Here is a 20,450-nt window from a genome sequence, read left to right on the forward strand (position 1 = left end):
TAACGCTTTAAATAGAGCAACTCATACCCAGCAAATTTGTCTCGGTTCAGTTTCTCTTTGAGATCTGTTCCGTGTACCACACCACAACAGCAGCAGCGGCAGCGGCAGCCAGCGACACATCAACAGCTTCGTCCAACGATGACCACCACCGCCGTCGCCACATCAGCAACACGAGTCTACGACTACTAACCAGCATCATCGTCATGACCAACACGATTCTACGATTACTACTAACCAGCATCAATCTCCACCAGCGTCTACACGACTTTCTATGTACACCAAACTAAACCACCGCGGCACATCTCTCTCTTCGATTCTGTTAGGTGACTTAGCTTCACCACGATAATAAACAGACAAGAGATTTCAGCCAGCGACGAACATCTGTATAACAAGAATCACGGCCCTGGCATCGAAGCCAAAACACAACTAGTGATAAGCTCTGCCACACTCAGCCAACTCACTTTCACATACAGAACTTTTCCTATAGTGTACTAACGATCTGGTATAATTGCTCACGTGTTATTGACTCTCTTTCTATCTGCTGTAAACACTCATACACACATGTATCACTCACATACACACTTTTCTTTGTACAACGGCCTGTCTTTTATGTTCTTATATGTCGCATCCACACTCACACACAGACATACACTTTAACGCCATAATAAATATCTCTGTTATTCATCATCTTATACGGTTGTCTTTTCTATCGTCTCATTACTGGCTATTTATGTTATCGTAGTATAACATATTTGTATATCATCTTTGATGTATTATTTTGTGTTCGACCGTGTGACGCGTTTAAATAAAAGGAGTCCTCTGTTTTTCCATTCGTCACCATTTCTCCTTTTTGAGTTCGCACGGTCGTTCCTACACCCGTCATAAAGAAGGGTTTACCAATTACAGACCTACCGTCCTCACCTCTAATATCTCGAAAGTTGATGGAAACATTCGGTAACAATCGTCTTCGACAACTCCTTCCTATTCTACTAACCATTATTCCCTGTTCTATCATCCAAGAATATCGACACACTAGAATCCTCTTCTTGCCAAGGTTTTCCTGCTGACGTCGACTTGCAAATGTTCAAGCCTAATATAAAGCGCAGAAATCTTAGTAGTTTTGGTAGGGTGTATAGGAATCTTGCAGGCGTGAAGTGGATTCGATCCACTATGCCACAAATTTGAATTAACACTGCGTCAGAACTTTTCCCGCGGTGGAACAACGGTTTTCAAAGCGGTGTCTCCACCACTTGACCCTTTTCTGACCTCTTCTCCTCCATCTAGAATAAAGAAGACCGCCAGCTAAATCCTTTGCACTCACTACCCTTCTCCATAGCTATAAAAACAGGAGACCTCCAAGCAAACTTCCTCTTTTTAGTCACCAGCGGTGACGCCTCGACAGCTTGGTCGCCTGTCGGTGGCGACTGGGCATCTGGGGCCATGGACACAAGCAGGCATACGAGCTCGCATCCTTTTCTCTTTAACACTACCATCTCTCTCTATATATAAATACTACTATGAGAAAGTGTACATACAGATACAGGCCGAAATTCTTTACTCAGCATGCTTTACGTACAAACTGTTGTACTATTACACTGGCCTACCCGTCGTGGTATGGCAACATATAAAGTAACGGTAAATAAATATTTCTATAAAAATGTTGATCATCTTCATCGTTCAATCAATAACCGTTACAATTGGTGACCCTACCGTTACAGATGTGTGTGCTAAATTCAGACACAGTCCGTTTTCCTTACTAAGCCAAAGAATGTGCCCTTGCCATGGATCACTCCACTTCGGTTACAGGATACAAACCACTGGTTTCTGAGACTTGTACAAGAAACCTTTAAGATTTTTGGCAAAGCCCTGCACCTGAGAGTGTTTTTCTTAAGTATGCTGTCGTGACTTTGCTTTTCCATTTTATTTAGGACTAATTTTACTAAGATATTGTGAGAGAAGTTTTAGCATATTTTTTTTTATCACACACCATCCATGAAAATCTCGGTTTAAAAGAAGAAATAATTCTTACTAGAACACACAGGCTTCATTTTTCATTTAGTTATAAAAACTCTCAAGTGTCTTAATCTTATATATGAAAGTGTCGAAGCTAAAAATATGTAAAAGAGTGAAGTTGTTTCATCAATGACGCAACTTCAGTGCTTGTGGAAGTTGGAAGTAAGGGTAGAGTAAAAGTACTTTAGATGGAAAGGTTAAAAGGTCAATTTCAGTTACATGTAAGAGAGCTTGTGAGTTCGATAGAAGTTAGTTGAGTTGGATGGGAATTTTCTAACTATTCCTCTCCGTAAGTATGTTATGATCCCCAGGCTTATTTATTTGTTTCTTGAAAAGCTAGCGAGATTACGATCGGGTCGTAACACGTTTTTCATTTTTATATCCCTTTTTAAAAGAAAAAATATATTAATGGCTATGATTTTGAGTAGCTAAGCCCAGTTGCTTAAAAACTACTAGAATTTCAATTCATAGTATGTGCTGTTATTTATATCTAACAAGTATTTTCCGTGTTTGCATTCTCTCAGTCACACGTGTTCATTTCATTTAAACGTTCTGCTAAAGTATTGTAGAGTAGACCTACGGTCGTCGTTTTATTGCTGTGTAACCTCGGTCAACCCCTATGGAAATGACCTATTGTTATGTTTCGTTGTTGTTCGATATGTAGCCCCAATCAACCTGTATCAAGCAGGCCTATGGTTAAATTTTGTTGCTGTGCAGCCCTTGTCAGTCCCGATCGAGATCTACCGTTGTTTTGTTGTAAAGATATCACTCTGCTTTTGTTTCGTATTATCTATTTATTTCATGTGATAAGCAATAAAAAAAAAGCATAATACTCTTTATATTATTCTCTTTCTTTCTATCACGCCTTCTCTCTAATACTATCTGTATATCCTTTATCTTTCTTTTGTTTTTTTACCTCCTTCTATTGACTAACCAACTTTCTTTCTTCTTTTACTTCTGTCTTTAACCTTAGCCAGCTTCAAGTTCGGTTTACACCGAATTCACCTCAGTTGTAATTGCAGGGCGATAGTCGGAAGTGGACGACTGAAAAATGTTGATGCTTCCACGGAGGCTTCTGAGACAGAATTGGCTTGCAACTAAACTACAGTCCACTGCAGCTTACCACTCCAAAAGTGGGGTGTATGGCTATAGACCACGCAACAAATCAACATCTGAAGAAGGTTTGCATTTGAATCTATAAACACAACCTCATTGGATGTGTTTCCAGTTTTCTCTGTGCATGCATACTAGATGCGTGTGTGTCTGTATGTAAGATGTGTGTATACCGTCTAAGAATCCATAAGTCATAAAAAATATGCACTCGTATATTTGCCACTATAGTGAGTATCTTAATCGAAGTGCACATTATTTACCGTATTATATATCCATTACTGTTCACATAATCGAGTTGAATCCCTAGTGCGAAACCGATTGGTAAGATCGGCGGTAATGGATATATGATATTGTACACTTCGATTAACATATATATATATATATACATATATAATTACATAGTATATGTTATAGAATGTTTGTAAGCTATATGCATACATATGTACACACGTATCGATGTACGGGATATAAATTTATGTTCAATTGACATATGTTTCTTATACGGATTATGTGTGTTGTAAACAAAGCTGCTAAATCTCTGTTTGTGACTGTGTACATACAATCGATGTGATGAACATAGGCTATAGCTACAGGTTGTACAAAGAAAATATACATAAAATATATGCATGTGTATCACAGCACAGTAGTGATCATAGTAGTAATACTGCTACTAGGGTGGCAACTGTAATATTCTGACATTCTTTTATTATCATTATCATTTTTATTAATCAGCTACAATGAAGAAATGGAAAAATAACGGTAGGGCACTGAACTACGTATACAGTTGTATATGTCTACGTTGAATCCAGACTCTGAAATTCGCGCTTTCAAGGGCGATAAAGTAAATTCCGGTTGTATAGTCGAAATGATATCAGTCATATCTAACCTCTAAACGGAAAAAGAAAAGAAAATATCTCTTAGCGGTATAACATATACAAGTTTTGTTGGCTTTTGTGTCGGCCAGACCCTCTATCAAGATAATAACACCAGCTGTCCTAGCATCCCTTTTAATGTAGTCGCTTTTCATATGTTAAAACGTGCTGAAATTCCGATTGTAATTAAAAGAAAAACAAACAAACGAGTTGAAAGGTGACTGAAGAATTTACATCTCTAAAATATATTTTGGCCGAAAAAAATATATTGACTTTTAACAAAGAAAGAATATTTTTTAAATTCATGTTTGTAGCCTTCTTTCTGTTGAATATATAAGCTGTAGCTTAGGTTATCTAAAACTTTCGGTTACCCTTTTTATCACCTTCATCGGATTCTGCTATCGGCAATTCAATAGTAATTTTAAAGTATTTAATTACATTTTTCTCCATTTGGAGTTCGAATTTCGCGAAAGTCGACGTTACCAAACATACTTGCAATAAGAGCCTCTACCAGGCCTATTGGCCTGCTAAAAATAGCAGCCAAATTTACGCTTTAGAAAAACGGAAAGAATGGTTATAGGTCTGCGTGTTCAGTACTGGCGTAGGGCGAAATAGCGATGACCCATTCCCCCACTTCAAATATAGGTTTGCTGACTAGTTGAGCCATTCCCTTTTATACAATGTACTAATCACCCTTTAACAAGGATGAAATTTGATTAGTTCAATGGAAGAAAGAACTTAATTCGTTTTCCCCTTAAAAATTTGTTCCCATATAAAAGAAATAGTTATTGTATAAGTAGTAAAAAATTCGACCTAGTAGATTATATATTCGGTACCCACTTTTGTGAGTTCGAATATCAGTGGTAGAATTTTGTATCATGTTCCTCCGGGGTGTAATGTAATAAACACTAGTAGACGACAGAAGCATGTGTTGTGATCATCAAAAATCAGATCTTCCAATTTGGTTGGGTCGGGGGAACGAACCCGGTCAGTGAAGAGTAAAATCTTTTATGAGAACTTACGTACTTTATTTTATTTTTATATTTGATTTGAAGAATAATTAATCCTTTATTTGAAATTGATAAGCTCTGAATTGATTAAATTGATATTTATTGAAACAAAATACATCTAAAACGGAATAATTTTTTGTTTTTAAAATCTGTATTCATTATTGAATAGCTCATAACATAAATTGCTTTATGGATCAAATTCTTAATTCAAAAGTATTTAAAATTTGTGACACCTGCAGTTACATAGGAGTATTCAGGTAGGACTTTTTAAGCTGCATGTAATTTGAACCAGTCTGCTCTCTTGTATTTTATTCATTGAAGCTATATAAGCTACCAAGTGTGCACTTCTGCATATATTTTTGTCCGTTTAAGGTATCAAATGTGCACTTTATATTTTTGTCCGCTTACTGGTTACGCAGCTCGCTCACTGATTACAAGCAATACTGAATAAGTTTTATCATACAGTAGTTAATGAGACAAATTATCATAGAATCGATTGTACATCCTTTCCTGGAGTTTTTCATCCTATCTTGGTATCTAAGAAAGATACATCTTATTCGTGTTCTGTAGAAATCAGTCTCGATTTCATCCTGCGAATTTACCACAATTTCAAATGTTTTCATTTTTTTTTTTTCTTAATCATTGTTGAGTAAAATGGAAAATTTTATATCTACTTTATGTAATAACGATAATAATGATTTCTTAGTGTAAGGTTTTGAGGATTGTCATGAAGTATATTCAATGAATATTATTCAACTCTAAAATAAATAAAAAACAAGTTGACACATCAATTTGAACGCAGAACAACGAAGAACTGATCTTATAGCTTTTTAAATAAATCCTTATCTATTGACAAATCATTTGCTATTCACGACAACAAAATATTTCCTACAGTCATTCGTGCCTTTTTCTTTTTCTTTATTAAACGAAAGACAATAAATTATAATTATAATAATAATAGTCGCTCTAGTTCTTTGGTTTATTGGATATTTATCGTGAATGCACCGGTATGCAAGATATTTTAGTGCATCAGTTGTTAACACGCGCAGTTGTGCAGCGGATATACTCACACATTGTGCTAGGTCAATAAGCAGGTGCTGCAGTTTTACTACCAAATATATTTATCACGACCACATACACTCCTAATTGAATCCCCATAAATCATACCCTACCCGCCTTTAAAGAAATGAATAATGTAGTTTCTGCAGTATTTTTACAACTTTATTCGTTCTAGTTTTAATTTAATGTGCCCTAAGTTTCGGACGTGATAGCCACCCATTATTTAGCGACCTGATATCTATTATTTATTAGAAATATATATAAAGTTAAAATTAAAGTAACCTGACTAGTTTATGATACCAATTAAATTTAATTCAAGTTTCCTAATGCATCTTTTCCCCTCTTTTTGCATAATTTCAGCCACTTTGTTTTGGCAAATTAGTTAATTTGAGATCATATGCTGGAAGCTGAAACAATCGCATCATTAGAGGAGGCATTTTATCTTCAAGAGTATAGAAGATCTGTTCTTTAAGTTCATAACAGTATTGTCTATTGTGAAGTGTTAAAAAGTTTCGTCGGACTTCAGTGACCTGGTCAGACACCTTTCCACTGGATCTCAGTTCTTAAACCTTTTGTTACCCTATTTCGACTGAAGAGCGAATGGAAAGAGTTGACACGTCAGCTTTCGTTTTTCTGTTGAAACATACTGTTTTTGTTTAAATCAATTTTGAAATTTTATTGAAAGGTTTCAATTTAAAACAGGAAGTTTGTATCATAGGACCAAGGGCAGTTTCAGACAAGTTGGTATCAAAAACTTTAAAGGCTAAAATAACTCACCCATAATGTAGTTGTTACCTAGCTGATGTTTTTTTGGAAATTAATGAATTAAACAAATCAGTCTTCTATATGACAAATAAAATAATTTCTAATTATTGTTTTATATTCATTACATATATGGTCAATATTTGTAGAGAGGGAGAGTAGTTTAACTCCATTTTAAAATTTCACGAAGCTTCTAAGCAGTCACTTAACTTAGAGGAAAATGCAGCCAAATTTCCCTCAAATGCCACCTTATTATCTTAAAGGATACATAAGACAATGTAACCCCTGATATACAAAAAGACAGGATGGTCACAGTTGGAATTCCTTTGATTATGTAATGTGCTTGATCAGAGCTTACCGGAACAACAAATGCTACTGAGGTAACCACTATACAGTTATTTGAGCTTCTAGAAATAGCAGCCAAATCTTCTTTATTACACATTATATTTTAAAAAAGAACACATTGGATAATGTAGTCCTAGATATCCTATACTTGAACATAGAAGACAGGACATTCACAACAGGAATGGCTTTGATCATGTGCCTGCTCAATTAGAACTGATTTGGAATTAAGCAACAACTTTTTATCTTCACTTCATTCTTCATACTCACCCCCATGTAATTCTTTAACCCTTTAGCATTCAGAATATTCTGTCAAAAGTAATGCTTATTTATTCACTCATTTTGAACGGCCACGCTCAAAATGGAGCATCTCATGTGCCACCCGCACAAGAGCCAGTCCAGGGGCACTGGCAACGATCTTACTTGCCAGTGCCCCTGGACTGGCTCTTGTGCGGATGGTGCATCTCATGTGCCACCCGCACAAGAGCCAGTCCAGGGGCACTGGCAAGTAAGATCGTTGCTAGTGCCCCTGGACTGGCTCTTGTGCGAGTGGCACATGAGATGCACCATTTTGAGCATGGCCGTTGCCAGTACCGCCTGACTGGCTCCTGTAGGATTTTCGAGCGAGATCGTTGCCAGTGCCCCTGGACTGGCTTGTGCGAGTGGCACATAAAAGACACCATTTCGAGCGTGGCCGTTTTCGTGCAGGTGACACGTAAAAGCACCCACTACACTCTCTGAGTGGTTGGCGTTAGGAAGGGCATCCAGCTGTAGAAACTCTGCCAAATTAGATTGGAGCCTGGTGTTGCCATCCGGTTTCACCAGTCCTCAGTCAAATCGTCCAACCCATGCTAGCATGGAAAGCGGACGTTAAACGATGATGATGATGATGATGATTGTTTTGAATTAATCATGTACTGTTTTGTAACTATGAGATTTTGTTGAGGTAACTGTTAATTTTTTAGAATGATATTGTAGGGTTGGTGTGAGGAACCAGAGATGGCCAGTTTGAACATAAAACATAGAATAATTGAGCCAAATATGGCTGGTTTAAATGCTAAAGGGTCAAGATTCTACAAAGCTGAAATGAGACCCACAATATAAAATTGCTTCTACACATAGCGGACGTTAAACGACGAACATACAAACATCCTTCTTTGCATTGAAAAATGCCATTTGGCTGCTTGATGTGCTGTTGATCTGCTACCTCAGACATGCTATGTATTCTTTTTCTTCTGTCACCAGCTAGTGCCCCATCCCGTTTTCATCTTAGAACTGAAAGTTTTGTGCCACCTCCAATCATGAACATTTAACATACCTATCTGCTTTCCTCTCATCAGCCATATTGTGTCTGAATGACAGCTGAAAATTCAAGATCTTTGGTTTTCTTTCTGCAGTTATTCACGAAAATATAATCCTCAACTCTTAAAATGTTCAAACTTTTAATTCATATATATTGGTGTACTTGCCAGGCAAGTGATTACAACATGGATGCCATATTAGCCATTCAAAAACACCAAGACTTTATTATTACTTTGTCTTTTTGAATCATTAATACGTGTCTTCCACACTAATTATGTGTTTACAAGTTACTTAACAGCCTTGTGAGCACAAATACTGTAAAATATGTATCCAGTACACTCTGTAAGGTGGCTACTATTAGGAAGGGTATCCAACTGTAGATGACCCTGCCAGAACAGATACTGAAGCTCAACACAATTGACAGACTTATGTCCTTTCAAAACGTTCTACCCATGCCAGCATAGAAGGTAGCTTTTAAATGATGATGATATATATGTGCACAGGCATCGCTTTGTGGTAGTTAAGAAACTTGCTTTGCAACCACATTGTTCCTAGTTTAGTCCAATGCACTGCACCTTGGTTGGATAAGTGTCTTCTACTATAGCCCCGAGCTGACCAATACCCTGTAAGTAAATTTGATAGACAGAAACTATATATATATATATTGTTATTTCTCGTAAGAAATCACAACTACCCTGTTTTGAACTCTACAAACACGAGGCTTTATTAAGAGAAACAACAATAAACTCCCTGTCTGGCACCAATGGGAGTGGTGGGTTACCAGACAACTGAATTTTCCAGATGTTTGATCATCAGTTTTAAATTATCATACAAAAATTTATTAAAATTCTATATATACATCAGTATAAGCATTAGTCTTCTGAATATACATAGAAATGAGAGAAATAGGAAGGAATATAAAAATATAATTTAAGTAAAGAATAAGCTTTATTAACCTTTTAGCATTTAAATTAGCCATATCCAGCCAAAATCTTGTACCTTTTGTATGTTCTAGCTGGCCAGATCTGGCCTCTCACACCTATGTTACAATGTCATTATAAAAATTAAACAATTGCATCATTGAAATCTTCAAGCTACAATTTGAATAAATAAGCATGACAGAGTAATCCAGGTATTAAATGGTTAACCCAGACAAATAGGAGTACTGTAAATGCAGCAAAATTGAATAGTCTACTGTACTTTGAGAAACAACTATCCATTTTAGCTACAGTAGAAACAAGCTTTCTTTTAATGACAATGAATACAAAGTAGCACAAATTCTCTTAATTCTAATTAACAATACATCTTCTTTTAATTTTTTTTCTGGTTGCTTGAAAGTTTCAGTTATTTGAGTACTGGATAAGAGGAGTTTACTGTGTATAAGTTTTGGTGAGAAAGAAAACATAAAAGAAAGGGGCTTTGAGTGAGTGAGAAAGTAGGAGTTAGCATGGAAAGAAATGCAATAGCAATTAGCATTTGTGATGTGGGTTGATATGCATCAGATGAATGGTTAAATAGTCAATAGTAGATGCATGAAAGATATGCTGCATGTTATGCAACAAAGAAATGGGTTTGTAAATTTGTTTTCATTTGTTCAAATCTAAATAAGTGGGGTGTGTCACTCTGTATACTCCTTATTAGCATATGTAACTATTGTGTTGTCAGTTGTCATAATAAAGAGTAGAAGGAAAGGGTTTGGTAATCTTGGTACAGCTGATGTACCTTCTGAATTACTAATCTGTAAAGGCTGACACATGGATGGATGGGCAGGAAAAATACCTTAAAGATGCAATATTTGAAGAGTGACTCCTAACAGTGTATTATTTAACACTAAGATGGGGCAATGCAGAAATTGATATTTTGTTCAGCTCTCAATAAAAAGCCAGTACAAAAGTAAATATACAATTATGATAATGATAATTAGCTAGCTGTGTTAAGTAGCTTGTTTACCAACCACATGGTTCCGGGTTCAGTCCCACTGCGTGGCACCTTGGGCAAGTGTCTTCTACTATAGCCTCGGGCCGACCAAAGCCTTGTGAGTGGATTTGGTAGACGGAAACTGAAAGAAGCCCGTCGTATATATATGTATATATAGATATATGTGTGTGTATGTTTGTGTGTCTGTGTTCGTCCCCCCAACATCGCTTGATAACTGATGCTGGTGTGTTTACGTCCCCGTAACTTAGTGGTTCGGCAAAAGAGACCAATAGAATAAGTACTAGGCTTACAAAGAATAAGTCCTGGGGTCAATTTGCTCGACTAAAGGCGGTGCTCCAGCATGGCCGCAGTCAAATGACTGAAACAAGTAAAAGAGTAAAAGAGAGTAAAGAGTGAGCAAACAGTTCCACAAATCAATATTAGATATATGAAAAAAAAGTGATGCTAATTACACAAATGCCATCATCATCATCATCCATCCATCCACTTTTTCATGCTGGTATGGGTCAGCTGGAGCTTATTTTGAAGCAGAGTTTTCTTTGGCAGGATGCCCTTCCTGTTGCCAACCTTCATCTGTTTTCAAGTAAAGTAATAGTTCCCCATGGCCAGACATGCTTTCACAGAATATTGACAATAAATGACACTATTTGTATGACAGTAACATTCATTTACAACTATCATAATGTCATGAAAAGGAGACATAAACACACACACACAATGGGTTTTTAGTTTCTGTCTACTAAATCTACTTGCAAGGTTTTGGTTGACCTAGGGCTATAGGAGAAGACACTTGCCCAAGATACCATGCAGTGGGACTGAACCCAGAACCATATGGTTGGGAAGCTAACTTCTTACCGCACAGCTACACAAAGAAAGATCTAGAAATACAAATTTGATTAGAAGATCAAAACATTAACTCGATGATTAGTTTTGTAATAATTTTGGCAAGTATGGTTGATAACATCAAGCATGTTTTAACTTATTACACCTCATCAGCTAAGCGTAGATGTCACCATACTTGCCAAAGTAGTAACAAGAGAATCACTAAGTGCTATTACAGTTTTATAACCCAACTAGATGTTTAACCCTTTAGCATTCAGATTTCTTTGTCAAATGTAATACTCATTTATTCACATTGTTTTGAATTAGTCACACATTATCTTGTAGCTTTAAGATTTCAATGGTGTGTTTGTATGTTTTTAGAATGACATTGTAGGGTAGGTGTGAGAAATAGGATGTGGTCAGTTTTAACATAAAACAGGTTGAATATTTGGGCCAGATTAAATGTTAAAGGGTTAAAAAAAGAATACTGAATTTAATTCCTCAAATGTCATTTGCCAACCCACCATGTTATACCCCACCATTTTCTTACTCTTCATTAAATGTTAACCCATACTTAAATATGTTAACCTTTACTTCTCATAAACACAATGTTTATGAGAAATGGTATTAGTGCAGGTGTGGCTGTGTGGTAAGAAGTTTGCTTCCCAGCCACATATCTGACCCTTGTAAGCATGAAAAAACAGATGTTAAATGATGATGATGATTGATATATATAATATGTGTGTGTGTGTGTTGGGGTACATTTCTCACAATAAAACTACAAAGAAATAAAAGTAAAGTTAAGATAATATAAGAAGAGAGAAAGAGTATGACAGGTTTTTTATAAATGCTTGTATTTATTTTCCTGTGTGTAATTTATGATAACAGATAACACAAATAATTAGAACATATTGCTAATTTAATATGACTGACATGTGTCCTTTGAGAAGCCAATCTAAATTTTGATTTTCACATGATAAGAGTCCAAACCAATATGCATAGTAATCTTTTGTTTTTTTCTGCCAGGAATGTTTCTTCTTCTTCTTTGGTACCCAGTCTTGTTATGCTGACCTGCTTTATTTATTGCTAACGGTTTCTAGAATGTAACTCTGTTTACTACATAGCTATTAAAATGCACAGTTAAAGACAATACTACTGTCTTGGCAAAAAGCATTTGTATCTCAGTGTAGGATGATGTGACCTGGAATGAAGCAGGTGATCTAAAATGATAAATGAAACTGGAGATGTTGTTGAATAAAAACAGGTCATCTCAAATGAATAGTAAAATGAAACTGGATATGGTGTCTCAGGAAGATCACCCAAATTGAGGTCTTGAGCCACATTTTCATCATCATCATCATCGTTGTTTAACGTCCGCTTTCCATGCTAGCATGGGTTGGACGATTTGACTGAGGACTAGTGAAACCAGATGGCTACACCAGGCTCCAATCTGATTTGGCAGAGTTTCTACAGCTGGATGCCCTTCCTAACGCCAACCACTCAGAGAGTGTAGTGGGTGCTTTTTACGTGCCACCGGCACGAAGGCCAGTCAGGCGGTACTGGCAACGGCCACTCTCAAAATGGTATATTTTATGTGCCACCCGCACAAGAGCAAGTCCAGCGGCACTGGCAACGATCTTGCTCGAAAGTCCTTACACATGCCGAGGGCACAAGTGCCAGAAAGGCGACGCTGGGCACAGGTGCCATCACAATTTCGCTTTCGCTTGCCCCAATAAGTCTTCGCAAGGCTGAGTTTTGTGTCTAATGAGGGAGACGATGTTGGCATGGGTGCCAGACGTCAAATTTAACTTGATTTCGATTTCACTTGCCTCAACAGGTCTTCGCAAGTGGAGTTTAATGTCCAATTTAACTCAATTTCGTATTCAGTAAATTAAATGATTAAAACAAGAAAATATGATTTAGAATGGGAACCGATATTTTGTACAAACAAAAATAAAAAAAAAACCAGAAGTCACCAAAAAATCCAGCTATGTGATTTAGGGGCTCACTTTATAGAAACATGTTATCACAAGTTCAATCTTACTTAGCTTTAGGTTGAGCTATACATTGTGAGTGGAATTTAGTTGACAGAAACTATTTAGCAGCCAGTTATATATAGGTGTGGTGATGCAAACAGGAAAATAGAACTCAAAACATAAATACATATATTTTATTTATAATTTATTCTGATTATTAATAAAATATATATCTTTGAGGGTACATGGTTTAGTGGTTAGGGTCTTTCACTCACAGTCATGAGATTGTGGTTTTGTTTCTTGTGGTCTTGAGCAAAACACTTCATCTCACTTTGATCATAAATCTGCTTGATATGGGTTGACTTTGAGCTAAACAACGGTGCAGATGCAAAATTTCAGGGATTTAGAATCAATTTGCATTAAAAATACTATAGAAGTCTTCATAATTTGTAAATGAGTTACAGGTTTCCAGCAGGCCAATCACTGGTTAACTATGTCTGATAGTGGCCATGATAAGAGAGTTTGTAATTCGATGCAGAACTAATATCTCAAAGGACTTTATAAGTGCTGGTTATTTGGTTATCTGGTTATCTCACTGATGTTCATATCTTATACATTGGTGAAAGAAACACATGCAGGTTTAGTGGAACAAAGAAGAGAAATAGCACTCAATACATGTGTGTATATGCCATACTCTAATCTCCCATCACCAGGCATAGAGCCACCTCCCTCAATACTGTATTCCATTCAATGGCATTCTAATTGTGATCATCCTATCTTTTTGGGGGATGTTTTAAACTGTATTATATTGGGTCATCCCATAAATAATGTGGTTTCTTTATACTTCTTTTATTTTTCAAAATTAAGATAAAGTCCTTTTTTGATCTAAAATATACTCTCCTTCATTTTCTACAATTCTCTTCCATCTATCTGCTAGACTTGCAAGGTCCCTCTTCCAAAATTCACTTGTCCGTGATGAAGAATACTCCTCCAGTACTGTTCTGACCTTGTCTGCAGAATTCGTATTTTTTCCATCCAAATGACTTTGAAAAATGCGGAATAAAAAATAATCAGATGGGACAACGTCTGGTGAATATGGTGGGTGGGTGGGGCATCAGTTTCTCATTAAAACTACTCCAACCCGTATGTGGTTGAGCATTATCCTGATGGAAGAACACCTTTCGTCTTGTAACCAAATATGCTCCTTTGTCACTTCCATTATAGCTTTGAAAAAATAACTGTTAAAATCGAACTACACTCTTCAAAACTTGCAATAAGAATAAGTACAAGGTAAAATTGCTCCCTGCTTTTATAGCAAGTTGATGCAGGTAGTTTATCCCACCCACCCCCTCCTAATTTTAGTTCATGCAATTGCAAAAACTACATTATTTATGGGATGACCCAGTATAATGTGTTCTTCCCTGTTTTGTTAGATTGTAGGGAGTCATATGAGATAAATTTGCCTACTGTTTCTAGCATGTCATTCAACTATACTGAAGCTCTCTTCTTCACTCTCTAGTATTGTCTTGATCTATGGTCGAGCTATTTCACTAACTCAGTCCTGCTACTTTTCTTTCTGATTGGTACTGTTGCAATATTTTCACATTCTTTGGAATGTAATGCTAGTAAAAGTGAAAATCCAATCCCTTTTGGAAGACTAGTTTTGTTTTTGTTTTGTTTTCATCTCTGTTACACTCCAGTTATACTTTTTGCAGTTTATTTTTATCAATATTCTTTTTTAATTTAATTTTATATTTTATATTAATTCTAGTGTTATGTTCAGAAACCATTGAAAATCGAATAAAACATAGCAACGCTTATGCCTTGGTACAGAACTACCGACGCTATGGCCACAAACTTGCTAAATTGGATCCACTTGGACTTAAAGAAACACAGTAAGTTTTGTAGCAGTGTGTTATTTTCTCCTTTCACTTTTCTGAAGTATAAATTCTGTGTATCTTTGCATCACACACATATATGCACATACTTCTATTCACATTGAAGAACAAATAAGGGTTAGCAACAGAAAGGGCATCTAGCAATAAAACAAGACTTCAATATAGTCATTTAATCCATGCTAAGATTGAAAAACATGGAAAACAAACAAACAAGTATGAATATATATTTGTGTGTATGTGTGTATAATTGTGTGATCATTGTTTAACTTGCAATTTTCCTTTCATACGATTCTATAGTAGAGCATATTACCATTTTCTATTCATGTTCTTACACTGTTTCATCTAGGCAGCCCAACAATATGCTAACATCTAGCATATATAGCAATGATATGTTTGTTATGATGACAGTGTTTTTCTCTTCATGATGATGATGATGACAATGGTTAATCTCAAACTAATACTTTATTGTTTTCCCTTGTTTATTTACAGGAGCATTCAACAACTGAATCCATCACGCTATGGCTTCTCTGGAGATAATGAGGTAGCAGACATAAATGTTAAAGGTATCCTACATTGTGGATATGGCTACCAGTCCCCTAAAGAACTAATAGAGAATCTCCAAAGACAGTACTGCGGACATATCGGTGCTGAATTTGAACATTTAGAGGTAAGATTACACAAATTTGTCTGTAACTTCAGCTGTTGGTGGTCTTTCTTATAATAATGGGTGCCATGTAAAAAGCACCTCTGCTGGTGTTACATAAAATGTACCCAATACACTCTATAAAGTGGTTGGCATTAGGAAGGGCATCTTGCCATAGAAACCTTTCCAAAACAGACAAATGTAGCCTGCTTTAGCTCTCTGGCTTGCCAGCTCCTATTGAATCATCCATCCTATGCCACCATAGAAAATGGACATTAAATGATGATGATGATAATGCAGCAGCACTGTGTTGTAGTTATTGTTATTTGTACCCCAGTTCAGCTCTGCTGAGGTAGGTTCCAGGCATGTCTATCTTGAATTATACTCAGATATAGCACACCTAGGGTTGCATTATCCAATTTTTTTGGATAGGTAGGTTATGATTTTGGAGAAATGTGGCTGCTATTTCTTGCATGTTGAGTAAGTGCATAGAGGCTTCCTTGTGGGCTTGACTGAGCAGTTGTAAGAAAGAAGAAGGTTAATAGTTGTAGAATTGGTATACAACAAAAATCCATCTCATGAAATCATTCATGTGGCTTTATGTCAGTGAGTTGTATGCATGCTCTTGTAAAAGTGTGTGGAGTTATGGTTTGGGTGTTCAGCTCATGGGTTCAATTCTTGGATCAGGTGGCACATTGTATCCATGAACAGGGCACTTCATTTCCCATTGTTACAGTCCATTTAGCTGAAAATGAGTACTAGTGACAGCTCAGTAGAGATGAAATAACCCTGCAATGGATTGTACACAGTGTTTTGAGCGGCACAGACACTTAAGAAGTGGAAGAACATCTCTGGGAAATGATGAATGATCTGGAAGACCTGCCACAAGCATCACCCCTGGAAAAGTGGAATTGTGCATCAAGAATTCATCCCCAAGGGCCAGATTGTCAATTGAGAGTTCTACTGCAATGTTTTGAAGCATCTAAAGGACATTTGGCAAAAACAATTGGATCTGTAGAGCGCAAAGATTCACAATGACAGTGCACCCTGTCACTGAGCTCTCCTCACTTGTGAGTTTCTTGCCAAAAACAACATGATATCGTTTCCACACCTTCCATGTTTGCCAGATTTAACACCTGCAAACTTCTGTCTCTTCTCCAAGACGAGAATGCAGCTCAAAGGTCACCATTTTAATACCGCTGTCAAGATTCGGAGTGAATTGCAAAAGGTCCTCAACTCACTTACAGGAAACAACTTTCAGGCTGGATTCCAAAAGTGGCAGGAACGCTGGCTCGGACCAGTGTGTTGCTGCGCAAAGTCACTATTTCGAAGGAGATGATTTTAAAACTTGGGTAAATAAGTTATTTTTTATTAACCATAACTAGTCATGGAACTTTTTGATACCACCTCATACTTCAAAGCAATGAATTCTATTTCGTTATGATTGCTATGAAGTAGCTAAGTCATCATTGTTGTCATCATCATCATCATCAATGATTTTATGTCTTCTTTTTCAATGCTTGCATAGGCTGGACAAGACTTCTTGAAGCAGTATTCTATGGCTGAGTTTACCTTCTTAATACCAGCCTTTACTTGTTTACAAATAATGTACTTTCATTATTATAATTCCATGTCTTTCATTATTATAATTCCAACTACTAAGCTACCAGACTTTTTGTTTATATGAGATATGAACATCATCACCACTACACAAGCAATATGCATACAAAGACACAGAAACAAAAGTCCGAAAGATGGAGAGTGACAGCTATACACGTAAAGAGACTGTCTCCAGGCTGGAATGTCAGAGACACTGCTTGACACGTCCATGCTCTATTGCTGGCCAGCAAGAAAGAGATAGAATTAAGCGGGAAAGCTTGCTTGTTTAATTCCATGCATGCGTGAGACTACGCATGCGCACGGCGTTACTACATACTTATCTTAGCATAAATTATGTAATCTTTGCATAGATTATGTAATTTTTGCATCATAAATTATGCATGTCTAGTTTTACAAGTATAAATTACAAATGCATATCATCATCATCATCATGATTTAATGTCTGCTCCTTGCTGGCATGTGTTGGACACACACAAACCAGTAAAGGAGTACTATGTGTTTCTTGACCTATGAGAAATAGCAGCCAAATCATCTTCAAACCACACCGTACTATCTATAAAAACACATTGGAAAATGTAGTCTAGGGTACGCTGTGACTGATAAAGAGATTGGATTGTCTTGGCTAGACTGTCTCAATCAGAGCAATCAGTTTGGGAGTAAATAGCAACAAACAAACAAATAAGTGAAAGCCACTCTACTTAACAAAAATCAAAATGTTGTTACTATTTTCTTTCATAGAATGAAGTGGAACGAGAATGGTTTGCTCATGCTTTTGAGACAAAAGATTCCATTGAAGTGTCTGCTGAACGTCAGATATCTCTGGCCAAGTTGATGCTTCGTTGCCAGGTATTGTATTCAAAATTTTGTATGTCTTTGAATGACTTATTGGTTTGATGTTGTGAACATTTTAAATCTGCTTTTTTTGTTTTTTTTAGATATGTTTCTTTTAACACTGATTCGATTATCTTTGATAAATAACTCTTATACTCAGATGTATTTTTTCTATTTTTTTCTTTTTTTTTTTGCAAATATAGCAGACATTTTGTTCTTCATAAGGCCAGCAGTTCAACTGTAGTATTGGGTGGGAGTGTTACTGCAATTTTAGTTTTTGACTTGGATCATTAAAGACATACACAGCAGAATTGTTAGCACCATGGCCAAAATACTTCACAGCATTTTGTGAATCTTAACATTCTGAGTTAAAATTCTTCCAAGGATGACTTTACCTTTCAGAGTCAATGAAATAAGTAATAGTTGGGTACTGGAGTTAATATAATTTGCTAGCCTCTTCCCCAAATTTCAGGTCTTCTGCCTATCATCATCATCATCATCATCATCGTTTAACGTCCGCTTTCCATGCTAGCATGGGTTGGACGATTTGACTGAGGACTGGTGAACCAGATGGCTACACCAGGCTCCAATCTGATTTGGCAGAGTTTCCACAGCTGGATGCCCTTCCTAACGCCAACCACTCCGAGAGTGTAGTGGGTGCTTTTACGTGCCACCAACACGAAGGCCAGTTAGGTGGTACTGGCAATGGCCACGCTCAAAATGGTATATTTTGTGTGCCACCTGCACAGGAGCCAGTCCAGCGGCACTGGCAATGATCTCGCTTGAATGTCTTTTCACGTGCCAGGAAGGCAACGCTGGGCACAGGTGCCATCACGATTTCGCTTTCGCTTGCCCCAACAGGTCTTCGCAAGCCGAGTTTAGTGTCCAATGAAGGAGACGACGTTGGCATGGGTGCCAGTCGACGAATTTAGTTCGATTTCGATTTCACTTGCCTCAACGGGTCTTCGCAAGCAGAGTCTAGTGTCCAATAAAGGAAGGTACGCATAAGTGGGCTGGCTACACCCCTGGCAGAGGCCTTTATTATTATAAATATCATTAAGGCAGCCAGCTGGCAGAATATTTAGCACATCAGACAAAATGCTCAGCAACATTTCTCTCAGCTCTACTTTCAGAGTTCAAGTCCCACCAAGGTTGACTTAACTTTTCATCCTTTTGGGTCAATTTCCCACTTGATCACCTGTTTTTTATTCATTACCTTTAGTAATTTCTCTATGCTGGTGTGTAAATATTCTAGTTGGCTTTTTTTTTCTTCTGTCCATACTCTCTTCCACCCTGGTCTCTCTTCAAGTATAGCCAGTTAGTATTAGCTTTCAGATGGTGGGCTCCATACATAGTCAACAGCTTCCCAGTTTTTCTGTCAAGTTTCTGTATGTCACTTTTTGTCCAATCTACAATTTTAGCTCCATATCTGATAAAAGATACTGCTCATACATTTATTATGTCAATAACATTGTTTGAATCATCATCATCATCATCCTGTCAACATACTAAGTTGTTGGATAACCATACTTCTGACTTCAATTGTAAATTATTACTATTATCAGGCATTTGACCAATTCCTTGCTTCCAAGTTTACCACTGTCAAAAGATATGGAGGAGAAGGTTGTGAAAGTATGATGGCAGCTTTTGATGAAATCTTTTCTAGGTCATCCCAATGTAAGTTTGACTCTTTCTTTCTTTCAATTTTTTGACTGTTCAAAAGCAATAATTTTTCTTTTGGTCCTGACATTACTGCTCTGAGAATTTGTTTTTTCAAATGAAAAACATCCAAAGTTGCTATTAATTTAGTTCACTAATAACATACCTCTATACTTCTGGCCATTTTGTGAATTTAAATGAAGTGATAAATCAAAGCTTAATAGGCATGTCTATGCTGATCAAGAAACTTGCTTTGCAAACACATAATGTGCCACTGCACAGCATCTTAGGCAAGGAAGTTCTACTATAGTCGAAGGCCAACCAATGCTTTGTAAGTGAATTTTGGAGATGGAAGCTGTGTGGAAGCCTTTTGCATATCTGTATATGTGTGTGTATGTGTATGTGTGTGTCATTGTCTTTGTCTCCTCTGCCAGCATTTTCCAACTGAGAGTAGTTTGTTTACATCTCTGAAACATACTGATTTGGCAAAAGAGGCCAAAAGAATAGATACTAAACTTGAAAAAAATAAGTACTGTGGTAGCATAGCCACAGTTCAATGATGGAAACAAGTAAATGATAAAAGATAAATT

General features: G+C 36.8%; 1 protein-coding gene across 2 annotated transcripts in view; it reads left to right on the plus strand.

Annotated features, from left to right (window-relative positions):
• Positions 1-3,025: 3,025 nt before the first annotated feature.
• Positions 3,026-20,450, plus strand: part of LOC106874001 (2-oxoadipate dehydrogenase complex component E1) — a 52,264-nt gene continuing 34,839 nt past the window's right edge. For both annotated transcript variants that reach the window (XR_016241473.1, XM_014921555.3), the window contains exons 1-5: positions 3,026-3,194; positions 14,981-15,104; positions 15,597-15,774; positions 18,109-18,216; positions 19,767-19,878. Coding sequence is in view for 1 of the 2 variants with exons in the window: in XM_014921555.3 (XP_014777041.1) it covers positions 3,065-3,194; positions 14,981-15,104; positions 15,597-15,774; positions 18,109-18,216; positions 19,767-19,878 (652 nt within the window). In the remaining variant the exon portion in view is untranslated. The remainder of the gene's footprint in view (positions 3,195-14,980; positions 15,105-15,596; positions 15,775-18,108; positions 18,217-19,766; positions 19,879-20,450) is intronic.

The sequence above is a fragment of the Octopus bimaculoides genome, chromosome 4, assembly GCF_046866305.1.
Source record: "Octopus bimaculoides isolate indiv1 chromosome 4, ASM4686630v1, whole genome shotgun sequence".
Lineage (NCBI taxonomy): Eukaryota > Metazoa > Mollusca > Cephalopoda > Octopoda > Octopodidae > Octopus > Octopus bimaculoides.